Below are 14,107 nucleotides of genomic sequence, written 5' to 3' on the forward strand. Positions count from 1 at the left end.
CCCAGCCTGCCCGGGTCCTCAGGCCGGCGCCCAGGCTCTGGCTCCGTGTCTTCACTCCCGTGTATGTCCGAGAAGGGAGGGAGGGACGGGGGCTGTGCTGAGGCAACCGGAATGGCACAGGTCACCGGGCTGGCTGGGCGAGGTGGCCACACAGGGTGGGTGGGTGCTGCAGGGAGGCTGGAGGAGGAGCCCGGCCCAGAGGGAACCTGAGAGGCCCTGGGGTGCACCCATTCATTCCCCTTCCCAGTGCCTGCAGTTGCTCCCCTTTCTCCGGTCCGCAAGCAGCAGCGGGGCAGAGTGTGTCTCCCACCGGTCACCTCTTGCCTTTGCAGCGCATAGCCGATTTGACTGGAGCCCCAGGCTTCCCACCTCCTCTGCTATCCCCAGATCCCCACCCTGGGCATGAGCCCCCTCCAGTGCCTTCTCATCCCATTATACACTGCCATTGGGTCCCACTTTTGGGCAGGTGGCTCCTGTTCCCTGAGGATTCTGTCCCAGTCCACCCCACCTGCAGCATCTGAGAGCAAAGGGTCAGACAGGTACCCCTTCTTACTAGGCTCCAGGATGTCCCCCGGCCCTGGGTGGCCATAGGAAGCAGGCCCATTCCTCACCCCCAGCAGGCCTTGGGCTGCCAGCCCTGTCTCAGCAGGGAACACGTGGGGAGGGCAGGCACCGGGCAGGAGGAAGGGTATCAACGGGGGGGGTTACTAAGGGTGGGCTTCCCAGGGGTCAGGATGCTGCCCTTGGCCCATGGGTGCCTGGGTGAGATCCCAGCTCGAGACCAGAAAGCTGAGGCTATCCCCTCCTGTCCCATGTTGACCCTGGCTGTCCTACCCCCAGAACAGGGGCCCTCGGTCCCTGTGCCCGAGCAAGGGTCCTCCATGTCAGATCAGGGGCACTGAGGCTGTAGCACCACCCTGCCCAGCCCATGCTGCTTGGCTCTGCCTGCCCTGGTGCTGAGAACAGTTACATGTCCAGGTCCACCCACTCTCAGATCCCTGGTACCTTTTCCCTTACCTGCCAGAGCTGAAGTCTGCTGCCGTGGAAGGGCAGCAATCCTAGCTGCGGCCCAGGCAGTGCTCACTCTGGGGAGTTCCTGGGGCCCCTGTGCCCACCCCTGGTGTCAGGCAGGCCTTGTCTCCTCTGCTTGGGGAGCTGGGGGCGTCTGGGCCGGGCAGAAGCACGGCCTGTGAGGAGGGGCTGGACAGAGGACAGTGGGTGTGGGGTGTGAGCAGCTGGGTCCACCAGGAAACGGGGGAAGCTCTCATGTCTGCAGCTCACCAGAATAAGATTAGACACGCCAGCACCATGCACCCATCCCAGGTATTCAGTCCTCTGGTACCAGGGCGGCAGGGACCTGTGTGGCCCCAAAACCCTGTCCCTGGTTCCCAAGGTGCTCCCTGATGCTGATGCCCAACTGGGCCTGTGGTTGGCACCCGAGCATGCACCCTGACTGTGTCCCCAGGACTTGGTGTGGACGCTGGGTTCCATCTCCCATCCCACTCTGGTGGGGCTATCGAGCTGTGCAACACCCCCGCCCGGCTCTGCCTCCCCTGTCCTGGCCCTGTCCACTCTCACACTGCCCTCCCCACAGGTGAACACCTGCGCATCTGCCCCCAGGGCTACACCTGCTGCACCAGTGAGATGGAGGAGAACCTGGCCAACCGCAGCCAAGCGGAGCTGGAGAGTTCACTCCGTGACAGCAGCCGCGCCCTGCAGACCATGCTGGCCACCCAGCTGCGGGGCGTGGACGGTGAGTGGAGTGGGCACCGTGGACCCTAGGGGTCCCTGGAGCAGGGAGACTAGAGAAAGCAGAGACCCCAAGGTGTCCAGGTCACTGAGTCCAGCCCAGCTTAGAAATGGCTCTTGGAAGCCAGGCATGGTAGTGCACAACTGTAATCCTGGGACCCCTGCCAGTGCTCAGGAGGCTGAGGCAGGAAATCACCATGACTTCACAGCAAGCCTGAGCTACATAGTGAGTTCAAGGCCACCCTGGACTACGTAACAAGACCCTATCTCAAAAACATACCTCCCAAAAGTAAAAGAGAAAGAAGGGAAGGAAGGAAGCAAGCAAGCATGGGCTCCTGGAGCCCCTGTTGGAGGCCTAGGGCCACAGGGCCCTGTGACCTGAGAGGGAACCCTCACCTGGGTCTCTGCATCCCCACCAGAAGGCTGAGGTCTTAGGGAGGCCTGCGGGACCTCCTCTGGCCTCTGCTTTGGCTCTGCCAACCACACAAGCAGACTTCTACAGAGTGCAGGTCTCCCCACCCAGCCCCTGCATCCTGGTTGGCCCACCCCAGCATTCAGGAGGAGGTAGAGAAGTGGGGTCCCCCAAAATCTCACACTGCTCCCTCTGTGCTCAGACCACTTCCAACAGCTGCTGAACAACTCGGAGCGAGTGCTGCAGGACACCTTCCCTGGTGCCTTTGGGGAGCTGTACACACAGAATGCCCAGGCCTTTGGGGACCTGTACACTGAGCTGCGCCTCTACTACCATGGCGCCAACCTGCACCTGGAGGAGACGCTAGCGGAGTTCTGGGCACGGTTGCTGGAGCACCTCTTCCGGCAGCTGCACCCCCAGCTGCCGCTGCCTGATGACTACCTAGACTGCCTGGGCAAGCAGGCTGAGACACTGCGGCCCTTTGGGGATGCCCCACGGGAGCTGCGCCTGCGGGCCCCCCGGGCCTTTGTGGCCGCTCGAGCCTTCATACAGGGCCTGGGTGTGGCTGGCGACGTGGTGCGGAAGGTGGCCCAGGTGTGGATGGGAAAGGCCAGGGAAGGGGAGCTGGGCTGGACACTGAGCCTGGCTGTGGGCACACTGCAGACAGGAGACGGGAGAATGGAAGATGTGCTCAGACTGGGAGCAGTTAAGGTTCCTGAGGCCTTGCAGGGCGTCCCTGAATGAGGGCAGCAGTGTCCTTAGTAAGGCACCCCTCCAGTCCCTGGGCCTCAGTCTCCATGTCTGTGTGGTGTGCTATTCCCACTTCCTAGTGAGTGGTGGCTGAGACCCTTGTGATGCATAGAATGAGTGCCCAGGGTCAGCAGGGCCTGAGAAGGCCAGGAGGGAAGGCCCCACTGGGAGTCAGCCATCCCAAGCCCCACAGTGGCTGCCAGGTGGGCTCAGGCTGCCATCACTCCCCAGGTGCCCCTGAGCGCGGAGTGCTCGCGCGCCGTCATGAGGCTGGTGTACTGTGCCCGCTGCCTGGGTGTTCCTGGTGCCCGGCCCTGCCCCGATTACTGCCGGAACGTGCTCAAGGGCTGCCTTGCCAACCAGGCTGACCTGGACGCCGAATGGAGAAACCTCCTGGGTGAGCCCAGACCCTGTCCCTGGGAAGCAGATCTGGGGTCCTAGGAAACAGTGGCCACTGGCTCAGGCCTCATGGGTCCTGAGCCGGGCCACCAGGGTCACAGCCACATCTGACTTGGTTGGGGTGCATGCCCTGGGGAGCCCTGTAGGATTCTAGTTCTTTGTCCTGCCCAAGTAGCCAGAGCCCCAACATGTACACATGGTAACACGTGACATGGTCCACCAGCACCTGTGTGCACTAATGTGTACATGCCAGCAGGGGGCGCTGGTTCATACACTAGCTCGCCCTCACCTCTGCTGTGCAGTGGCCAGCATACCTTCACACTGACATGGGTGTACCTGCATATGCAGCTGGCATACATGCATGCCAATACACATGTATTAACACACACTTTTTGCCATGGTCAGTGGGCATATATGTCAGCATGTGTCCAGTAACAGGTATGTGTCCGTCAAGTGTGGGTCAGCATGCTTGCAGGACAACACATGCATGCTGGTATTTGTGTGCTAATGATGATGTGATAGAAGCCAATGGGAAAATTTAACGTGTAAGCTTCATGTATGTGTACAAAATGTGCTCTATTACACACATGCAGACACACACTAGTGTGTGCATGGGCTGGCATAGGCAAGCCAACATGCAGACACAGCAGCTCACAGGGGCTAGCATATATATGAACAGACTCACAGAGGGAAGCATGCATACATGTCAGCACCCACATGAGCTGTCTTTCTGTGTGTGGGCATGAGCTGGGCCGGCAAGACCACAGTGTGCCCACAACAGTGCAGGCAGAGTGAGCTGGGCTGGCCTGAGGGCGCCCCTGGGGTCCTCTACTGGCTGCACCTTTGATGGTGCTGCCCAAGTGTGTGTGACACACGTGTGTATGTGTGTGTGTGTTAATTCCCACGGCAGACTCCATGGTGCTTATCACGGACAAGTTCTGGGGCCCATCGGGCGCAGAGAACATCATCAGCAGCATACATGTGTGGCTGGCAGAGGCCATCAATGCCCTTCAGGACAACAGGGACTTGCTCACAGCTAAGGTGTGGTGGGAGGCTATGGTGGGCATGGAGGGGCTGCCCCAACACCACGTCATCTGGTCCCAGGGGCCCCTGCTGCCCCTCTAGGAGCCCTGCGGTATTTCTCCAGGTCATCCAGAGCTGCAGGAACCCCAAAGTCAATCTCCAGGGCTCAGGGCCAGAGGAGAAGCCACGCCAGGGAAAGCTGGTGCTGCAGGAGAAGCCCTCCACAGGTGCCCTGGAGATACTGGTGGGTGCCTGCCACCACCCTGCTGGCCACGCCATGCCCATGGGGTTGGGGGGCAGGTTGGCCAGACCACCCAGGGTGCTGAACGTGCCCACAGGTCTCAGAGGCCAAGACCCAGCTCCGAGACGTGCAGGACTTCTGGATCAGCCTCCCCGGGACACTGTGCAGCGAGAAGATGGCCATGAGTTCCGCCAGTGATGACCGCTGCTGGAACGGGATGGCCAAGGGCAGGTAGGTGCCTGCCTGCATCCTAATGTGACATGCAGCAGGACGAGGGAGCAGGGACAGAGGCCATGCCCTCACCTGGTGGACTCCCACAGGGCCCTGCCCAGGAGGGGGCTGCCAGGGCCAGCACAGTGACCAGGCGCTGCCCGCCCCGCCCCCAGGTACCTGCCCGAGGTGATGGGTGATGGGCTAGCCAACCAGATCAACAACCCCGAGGTGGAGGTGGACATCACCAAGCCCGACATGACCATTCGGCAGCAGATCATGCAGCTGAAGATCATGACCAACCGGCTCCGCGGAGCCTACGGAGGCAACGATGTGGACTTCCAGGATGCAAGTGAGTGAGCAGCAAGCAGCGAGGGCCAGGGCTGGACGGTGCCTTGGAGGTACTGAGAGGCGGGGCCCTGTGCCTTAGAGAGGCTGCTGCCGCTGGGCAGTGTCCCCAAGCCATGGCCCAGGGGACCCAGGGCTGAGCCTGGGTTCCAGCCTGCTTGGCCTGCCATGGTGAGGACAGCGTGTGTAAAGGACCTCAAGGCCCCGTGTCACTTGTCCACCCTGGAGTAAGCTGCTGGACCCCCCCTCTTCTCCCCAGGCGATGATGGCAGCGGCTCAGGCAGTGGTGGCGGCTGCCTGGACGACACCTGCGGCCGGAGGGTCAGCAAGAAGAGCTCCAGCTCCCGGACACCTTTGACCCACACCCTCCCTGGCCTCTCAGAGCGTGAAGGACAGAAGACCTCAGCTGCCAGCTGCCCCAGTCCCCACACCTTCCTCCTGCTGCCTCTCCTTACCCTGGTCCTCGCAGCAGCCAGACCCCGGTGGCGGTAACTGCCCCACAGCTGCAGGGACCAAGGTCAAGGACAGACTGCCAGAACTCAAAGCAGACGATATTTAATCCCCCTTAGCCTGCAGAGGCTCAGGGCAGGACAGGGACAGCAGCTGTGTGCTGGGCAGGGTTTGTGGGGCCCTGACCCCTGAGGCCTGGCCTCGCCTGCTACCCTGGCTTTTAACTTTGTATGAGGTCCTCAGGTCAGCTGTGAGCCGTGTCCCCAAAAGCCATGTATTTCAGGGACCTCGGGGGCACCTCTGGCTGCCCACACCTTCCCCAGCACCCTGTCCCACCTGAGGCCCACAGAGGAGATGGCCCTTAGCAGCATCCCGCTGGAGCCCTCATGTGAGCCTGTGCCTTCCTCTCCTGCGCCTTCCAGCTTCCGACGTCAGAAAGGGAGGCCCAGCCCTCAGCCTCCAGAAGTCTCAAGGACTGTGAGGGTCCCGCTCAGGCTCTGGCGGGCCTTTGAGCTTATGCATGATACCTTCCACTCGGCAGGGGCTCTGTGCCCGGCCTGGCTCCTGTGCCACTCTGGAGCCTGGTGGAGGGTCCTCAGGTGATTTGCAGAGGGTGGCGCCCAGCACGGCCACAGGCTCTTCTGTTAGTCGCACTTTTGTCTGAGGTGGGGCTCAATCCCCAATACCCAGGGAAGTGTGGTGCTCTGCAGAGTCTGCACCAGGGACCCCACTTCTAGGGAACCGCCAGCCCCTTCTACCCCATCCCACGCAGACAGGGTGACACAGATGAGGGCTGCAAGCCAGCCACAGGGTGGGGCTGGCTGGTGAAACTTCAGCTCAGGACTGGTGAGACCTAAGGCTGCAAGCCAGGGACACCTGGCCAGCTGCAGGGGTGAGGGGTGTGGCAGTCAAGGGCTTTCCAGACACGCACACATGCACTCTCCCTGTCCCCCTGCCATTCCAAGAGACGCTCTGTCCTCCACCCAGCGTTGGCAAGGCCTGGGGCCTGCTGGGATCCTGGTGTTCCTTATGGCTCACTAAGGCCATTAGAGCCAGGCCACCCTCCCTGCTAGGCCCAGCTGCTGCAGGCCCCCGGGGAGGAGGCAGGGATGGCTAAGCTGCTATGGCGTGGGAGCAGCAGTCTGACCATCTAGCAGCCCAAAGTGCTTTGCTTTTCTCATCGGGTTGGAGCGGCCTTACCCCAGCGGTGTCCACAGTGGGGCGGACCAGGTCTTCAGCCATTTGTCAGTCCCTGGTGTGAGGCAGTGTTCTCTGAAATTGCTCTTGGACGTGGAGGGCCAGAGCCGTGCAGGCTGGAGGCGGGGCCAACAGGTCACTGGTCAGAGCCCTGAGCAAGTCTGTGACACCCTTCATGATACCACTGGCCGCCCAGTGTTACCAGGTGACACCCAGTGTCAGCAGGTGACGTGTTGAGTCCTTGTAACAATAAACGGCTGGAGACCTACAGCAGGATGAGCTGTGTGGCTGTTCTGACCTCTTGTGTGGCCTCTGCATTGTGTGCATGCATGTGTGTGAGGGAGCTACACAGCCAAACATGAACCAGGAGCAGTGGGAAAGGGGCAGGCCTTGAGCACAGCTGCACCGTGCATAGTCCTGAGGTTGGGTGTGTGGGTGTCCACCCCCACAAGGCCCCCTGGTGGCCAGGTCTGAGTCCTGCCCTAGCAGACCCTTCTGTGCCGGGCTGGGCAGCCTCCAGGATCCATGGGAGGAAGTGGCCCAGACCTGGGTCCAGGTGGCACCGCAGGCCCCGCCACCTTCCCTCTGCACACCACACAATCCTCCAGCCTCTGGGAGGTTCTGGCTCCTGCTGGGTGGCCTCAAAGATGCCCAGGCGGCCAGAGTATAGGGACCAGCATCTTCTGGTGGGGTTCCTGATACTCTCTAGTCTGAGTGCTCTGTCTCTGTGGGGTCACCTGGGGCCAACATGGTGGCTCTCAAAGACACTCCTGGGCATGTGCCACGAACAGGCTGCTTTATGTGGGAGCTGGCAGGCTACTCTGGTCTGCCAGGGAAACATTCCCTTTGGCACTTCTGCTATGGCACTGGACTGCTGAGACCCAGCCAGGCTACACCCTAGAGAGAGACATGCTCGACACAGCTCCTAGGGGTGCCACAGCCCAGCACTGGCCTTTGGGGATGCCTGCAACAGCCAGGCCCATGGTGGCTGCTGCATCCTTATCCACATGCTCTTCCTCAAGTTCCAGGAAGCTGGTGGCCCAGCTCTCCTCCCAGGATCCCCTTTCCCAGGGAGTGTCAGGAGAAGCAAATAGCCTTGGGGACTCAGCAGGGCCCCATGGGGATAGGTGGGAGACAGGGGCTCACTGTCAGGGCCTCTGGGACGCATGTGTGTGGCTCCTGCATGTTCTTCCTGAGCAGAGGTGAGCGCACCCTCCCTGTCTGGGAAAGGACACTGACCAGGTGCCCAGTGCAGGGACCACCTGGGTAGTGCTGCTTGGGCCCAGCCTGGGTCACCCAGCCCCTAAATGTGACCTGAGAGGCTGGCCAGGGAGAGCCACTGCCTGCTGTCGCTGGTTCTCAGACCCTCTCTACTCATGGGAGTCTGCGAAGCTACAGACATCCTGCTGGGTGAACACAGCCTGTGCAGCTGCTTCCCTGGTGGCCCCACATCACTGGGGCAGACCTGGCAGACTGACGTGGTGTCAGCAGCACACACTTGTAGATGCCCGGCTTGTCTGTGTACATGCGTGTGTGTGCTCACACATACAAGATAAGATGAAAAAGATGGTGTTTAAGTTATTTAAAATGTAAAAGACAACAGTCCTTAGGGAAGTGCAAATCAAACCATGATGGAACCCACCTCGAACCTGCTAGGACATCAGGATTGCCACTATCCAAAGCAAGGTAACACGGTGACGGAGGGGCACTGCCAAGGAGAATGGAGCCCCGCACCTCCTCTACAGAAAGCAGCAGACACACACAACACTTAAAAACAGTGCCACCATGGGCTGGGATTTAACTCAGTGGTGCCACCACCTGCCTCACAAGCACAAGGTCCTAAGTTCGAGCCCCACTACCACACACAAAAAAAGACAGCACCACCATGGACTCACATCCACTGCTAGGTCCACAGCACAGCTGGAAGATGTTCCTTCAGCACTGAGAAGCTGTCCCCCACCCTCAGGCACACCACAGTGTCCCTCCCGCAGCCAGGCGCAGGCTCCATCTAAGGGTCTGTTGGTAGATAGAAAACGCACCACATAGATCCTGATGGGAAATTTCTCAGGGGAGGGAAATCCCAGTGTTCAACACAGATGAACCTGGAGAGCACTATGCTGAGGGAAATCAGCTAGACACAAAAGGAAAATTGTGCGTGATCTCACTTGTGCATAGAATCTAAAACACTCATTCTTGGAAGCAGAAACAAGATGGTGGCCAACAGCTGGGGTGGTATGGAAATGCAGATGTGTCTGTCAGTCAGCTTTCCTTTAGAGTGGTTAGGTGCTGGGGCCTGCCTGGTGTGCAGCACAGTGACTAGTTAACAACAATATTGTTTACTTGAAATTTGAGGCCAGCCAGGCCTGGTGGTACATGCCTGAAATCTCAGCACTCAGGAGGCTGAGGCAGGAGGGTTGCCATGAGGTAAGGCCAGCCTGAACTATACAATGAGACTGTCTCAAAAAACCAAAATGCATTATGAGCTGCAGGTTGAGATGGCAAAGCCCAGGAGAGAAGTAAATATCCAGATGTGACCAGAGGGACATCCATCTAGATGTTTCTCAGACCTCATGCAAAAGTTAATTCTAGGCTGAGTCAAAGACTACAGAGAAAATGATGCACTAAAATAACGGTAGCGTCTGGGTGGAGACCTCACTTTTTCATGACCACACTGAGGACTGCACCCTGGGCTCCTAGAAAGCCAAGAGCTGAGGGAAAGACTGATGTGACAGTGAAACAAAGCTCAGCATCGTACAGTCACATGGCGCACGGGTCTGCCCTCCATGTAGGAAAGAGCCCCTGCACAGTCTGGTCAGGAGGGGAGACCTCCCCGGGAGCAGGGCAGAGGACACAGGTCACTCAGTACATGTACGTGGGCAAGATGTTCACACAAGCAAGATCCCCTGCTCAGCTGTGCTGAGGGGTCCCAGGCCACTGTGGGAGCTGTGTGATCTCCCCGGGAGCAAGGGGAACATGGAACACAGGGTGGAATGCACTAGAGAATGGAGTTTAACTTTCTGGAACTACTGAAGGGGTGAGTAGGCCCTGTGCGCAGAGCCTCCTGTAAAGACTGAGTCCTCTGACCTGGCCAGACATCCGCGGGTGTCTGCAGAATGCAGTGGCCTTGTGCATGAGGAGTGGCAGAGCAGGCACAGTGGGGAAGGTGGCAGAGATGCGGAGTGGACTGTGCCGTCCTGATCAGCTCCTGGAGCTAGAGAAGGTGGGGTGCAGGCACAGGAAGATGCTCCCCGAGGCATTCAAAGAGCAGAGACTATGATGTTTTCAGTATTATTCTTGCCTTTGTGTCTTTTTAACAGTAAGCGTGTATTTCACAAATAATCAGAGCAAAAAAAAAAAAAATAGAGCAATCTTCACATGGGAGCAATGTGTTGTGGAAATGTAGTGCACAGGAAGGTGCCACGGCCTGACTTGGAGCATGAAGAGTGGGTCTCTGTGCTTAGATTTGCACACGTGTGCCTCCGTCTGCCACCCCGGGTGCTGAGCCTCTCTCAGGGGTCTCTGTGGCCTCTGTGCCGTGTAAGGTGAGGCAGGGTGGGAAGCACACGCAGGGGCTGGTAGAAAACTACCGCACGCTGCTCGCCTTACTGTGGCTGATGGGGTGGAGCAAAGGTGACCTGGACAGCTGAGTGTCCACCCTGAGCTCTCCCAGCGGTGGCCCTGGGGTGGGAAGCTGGCTCACCATGGTGACAGTGGTCGGTGCCAGGGTTTAGGAGGCTGGTCCTCAGCTCTATCAGGAGCCCCCATTCCCAGAAAGCCACCCACGAGCTGGGCGGCACCTCCCTCCACCAGGCTCTTCCTCGTCTATGTCTAGGTCTCTGCTCAGCACGCCCAAGTGTACCCCCACACCTGCACACTTGTGACAGGCAAGAAATCAGGTAAAACAGTCATTTCCATGACTGTTGGCCAGCAAAAGGCAGCCTGGGGAGGGGCCCTCACCTGGCCAGCTCCAGCCCCCTCTCCCACCACCCCCAGTTACTCTGCTCCCGGCAGGCAGCAAACCCCCCACTCCATCTTTCTGTGAGGACATGCTGTCCCCACCACATTCCCCCTCACGTGGGGTGGCCCCTCACTGCCCCCTTCCTCCTCTCTGGGAAAGGACATCTCACTCTCCATCTACATGGCACTGCCCCAGCCCCTCGCCCTCTCAACCACAGCACTTTCTGCATACCCAGTGCCCAGGAACTCACTTGGTACACGGGAAACATTTAAGACACTCTGGACCCTGCAAGGAGCTGTGAGCCCACAAAGGCACTGAGACAGTAAAGGAGGGGCCGGCCGTATGGCTCTGGGAGCATCCTGGAACCCCCATTCCCATGACCGTCAGCTGCCTTGCACCTGCCTCTCCCTGAAGCACAACACACATCCCATGCCGGGCCAGCAGGAGGCAAGCAAGGCGGGTGTGGCCAGTGCTAGGCCTCGACTCGGGTGGGACACAGCAGCGCACAGACCTTCAGGTGCACACCAAGGCCGCTTTATTGCATGGTAGATGGAGACGTTGCACATGCAGCCGCAGGGTGCCAGACTTCCTGCTGCAGCCACTGCAGAGCACAGAGGTGACCCCTGGGCAGTGAGACACGGGCACAGCCTCGGACTCTCCCAGGCACCAGCATCACTGCTTCTCAGTGAGAGTCTCCTGCCCTCCTGTAGGTATGTGCAGAGCCAGGCACTGGACAAGACAAGCACAGGGAGAAGGAGGGTCAGCCTTGCTCTCTGCAGCCCCCCACAGCCAGGCTGAGGGTGCAGGTGCATCTGTAGCAGCCCAACCTGGGCAACCGGTGCCTGGTGCCTGCGGTTCCCAGAGGAGGAATCAGAGGTGCACAGCCAGCTGTCTCAGGACAGGGCCAGCAAAGGTGGTGCAGGCCCTGAGGAAGCCCTTGCCCGTGCTCCCTCCCCATCCTTGGGCCAAGCCCACTGCACAGGCCCACCAACAAGAGGGAGCGTGGCCTCCACACTGTGCCTACTGCCAGTAGAGAGGGCAGGAGGGGGGTCAGGAGATCAGGTGGCTTCTACAAGGCCCTGTCCACCGTGCTCTGGGGCCAAGAGCCAGGCTGAGGGCAACTCCCACACCAGCCCAAGCCCAGAGCCCTGTGGCCTAGGGACAGCGAAGCCCAGATGGAAAACCAGTCTGAAGACTCCCCGTGTCCCCTGCCAGGCCCCCTTGGGCCTGTACCTGTCCTCTGCCGGCCTGGCACGGCCCCGACCACAGCCATCATTTCATTGCAGTCCCTCTTGTGGAACTCAGCCCAGGCCTTGGACTTGCAGTACTTGCTGCAGGTCAGGATCCCATAGCAGCGGGTGCAGGGTGTGAGGCAGACGCCAATGGAGCGGCCACACTGGTAGCAGAACTTGAAGAAGGGGGCACTGCGGCAGAAGGGCAGTCATGCAGGCCACACCCATCCAGCCCAGTCCTGGACAGTCCCTGCCACCCCTGAGCTGTGTGGCTCAGAGTGGTCAGCTCTGCCTCTGAGCCCTGCAGACCATGTCCACACCCTCAGGGGCCAGCAGGCAGCACAGTGGGCTGAGGGGCTTCCCGGACCACAGGAAGCAGCTGTGGGGGTCTGGGGGGACCTGGTGCCCGCCCAGCCCAGCCACCCTCTCTGTCCCTTCACCCTGCTCCTTTGACGAATGGGTGGGACATCCCCAGGAGAAGGCCAGGCCTCACCCTGCATGTTTGGGGCTACTCCCCTGCACAGACCCCAGGTGGGGGTGGCAGATGCCCGGAGAAGCAGGCACTGGGCTCCAACCTTGCTCTGCCCCAGACGGGCAGCCACCCTTGCGCAGGGGTGGAGTTCATCTGTGACTCTCAGGCTGGTTGTAACCTGTGCAGCAAGCAGCCGCCTGCACCAGGCCATGTCACTCAGGGACAAGGGAGCAGGGCCATCCAAGAGAGGGCCAGGCCAGGCCAGCAGCACTGTCCAAGCCACAGGTGACTGCCACCCACACTTCTGGGGGACCCGGCTGCGGCACTCACAGCTCCTGTCCTTCTTCCACCAGGGCCTTGGCCAGGCCAAAGCTTCTCTTCTTCATCCTGTGGCCAGGGCTCAGCTCCGCTGCATCAGAGAGGCCAGCGTCAGTGCCACCCAAGCCACCCACCCAGTTCTGAACCCCTGCAGTCCCAAGGAAAGGTCACCAGGTGGCACCAGGCTCTCTCTCAGGCCTGCCCTGCTCACAGCCCCTCGGTGCTCCCTCTTCCTTGAGGCCCTGCTCACTGTCCCTCCTTCGCCCCTCCACTGGGGCTGCTTGTGGTCATCTGCTTGCTGCGACGCCAAAGGAGAGCTGGGGTGTACCGCACCCCTCGGGATGACCCCAGTGGGGCTCCCACAGACCCCTCATCATCAGTCTGTGCATGGCTCCCTCCAATGACCGGTGGAGTTGGCTTGTCCTCTGAGATGGTCAGGTCCACATCCTAGCAAAGGAGTGAAGCTGCTTTACATGTCTGCGCCTTTCCCTGCTGTCCCTCTAGGATGGCTGCACCTGAGCGGATGGCGCCACTGTGGCCCGGCTCCTCTCTCTGCGCTTTCTCCTGTCTCCCGCAGGCAGCCCCACTGCTACCACTTTGACTCCAGGTTTGACTCTCCTTTCCACACAGCTGAGACCTTGAGAACAGCTTCATTCCGGGGCTGTACTGATCCCAAAGTCCAAATTCCTTTCTCCGTGGGTAGCTTCTACTCACCGTGACACTGCACTCGCGTTTTCCTTTACTGCTTTAGTGATGGCGCTCTTAGTTAAGGCATTTACAGGCTCTTCCCAAGCCCTTCTTCGCAGACCCAGCCATTGGTTCCCCTGCTGACTGTCCTGCCCAACCCTGCCAGCCACACCTGGCACTTTCCTGTGACACATGACAGTGGCAGGAGAGAGCCCACCTCATACTGCCGGGCGTCCCCCACCCCAGCACGATGCTCCTGTGCTGTCCTCAGGGCCAGCAGCCCAGGGCGGCCTGGGGGACGGTTCGGGGAGACCTCTCTCTGCTCTGCTGGCTGTGGGCTGTGTCACAGATGTATAAAATGTCCCTGACGTCATCCCTCCTCAGGCAGATCCAAGACAACCAGAGATTTTCAAGGGCAAAGTCCGACTGGTCGTGTTTGTGAGGGGTTCTGGCCTTGGCACCAGCCCTGCTCGCCTTTTCTCCCTCGTTCTCTCTGGCATGGTCCACGCTGGGGTCAGCCATGCCTCCAGCAGATCCAGCGTCTCTTCCCGCCTGGTGCTCTGTCAGAAACAGGCCGTGCTTCTTCGTCAAAGCTCACAATTTCCTAGGGCGACTCAGCGCTGAGGCTGTGAAGGCGGGGCAGTGGTATCCCCATGAGTGG

The 14,107-nt window shown here is 60.0% G+C and overlaps 2 protein-coding genes across 17 annotated transcripts in view; one reads left to right on the forward strand and one right to left on the reverse strand.

The window, feature by feature from the left end:
• Nucleotides 1-7,055, forward strand: part of Gpc1 (glypican 1) — a 10,899-nt gene extending 3,844 nt beyond the window's left edge. For all 3 annotated transcript variants that reach the window (XM_010606591.2, XM_010606593.3, XM_033764736.1), the window contains exons 2-9: nt 1,595-1,753; nt 2,364-2,755; nt 3,143-3,308; nt 4,221-4,351; nt 4,458-4,577; nt 4,672-4,805; nt 4,961-5,136; nt 5,392-7,055. In XM_010606591.2, the coding sequence (XP_010604893.1) occupies nt 1,595-1,753; nt 2,364-2,755; nt 3,143-3,308; nt 4,221-4,351; nt 4,458-4,577; nt 4,672-4,805; nt 4,961-5,136; nt 5,392-5,624 (1,511 nt within the window). In that variant the 3' untranslated portion in view covers nt 5,625-7,055. The remainder of the gene's footprint in view (nt 1-1,594; nt 1,754-2,363; nt 2,756-3,142; nt 3,309-4,220; nt 4,352-4,457; nt 4,578-4,671; nt 4,806-4,960; nt 5,137-5,391) is intronic.
• A 2,540-nt stretch (nt 7,056-9,595) lies between these two features.
• Nucleotides 9,596-14,107, reverse strand: part of Ankmy1 (ankyrin repeat and MYND domain containing 1) — a 33,583-nt gene continuing 29,071 nt past the window's right edge. For 7 of the 14 annotated variants that reach the window (XM_010606600.3, XM_010606599.3, XM_010606598.3 and 4 more), the window contains 2 exons: nt 12,772-12,850; nt 9,612-12,161 (listed from right to left, as the gene is read on the reverse strand). In XM_010606600.3, the coding sequence (XP_010604902.1) occupies nt 11,807-12,161; nt 12,772-12,850 (434 nt within the window). In that variant the 3' untranslated portion in view covers nt 9,612-11,806. Of the gene's footprint in view, nt 12,162-12,764; nt 14,073-14,107 lie in introns of those variants that run through there. The other 7 variants (XM_010606601.2, XM_010606604.3, XM_010606603.3 and 4 more) reach the window with 7 other exon arrangements.

The sequence above is a fragment of the Fukomys damarensis genome, unplaced genomic scaffold (assembly GCF_012274545.1).
Source record: "Fukomys damarensis isolate Sample0158 unplaced genomic scaffold, DMR_v1.0_HiC HiC_scaffold_16, whole genome shotgun sequence".
NCBI lineage: Eukaryota > Metazoa > Chordata > Mammalia > Rodentia > Bathyergidae > Fukomys > Fukomys damarensis.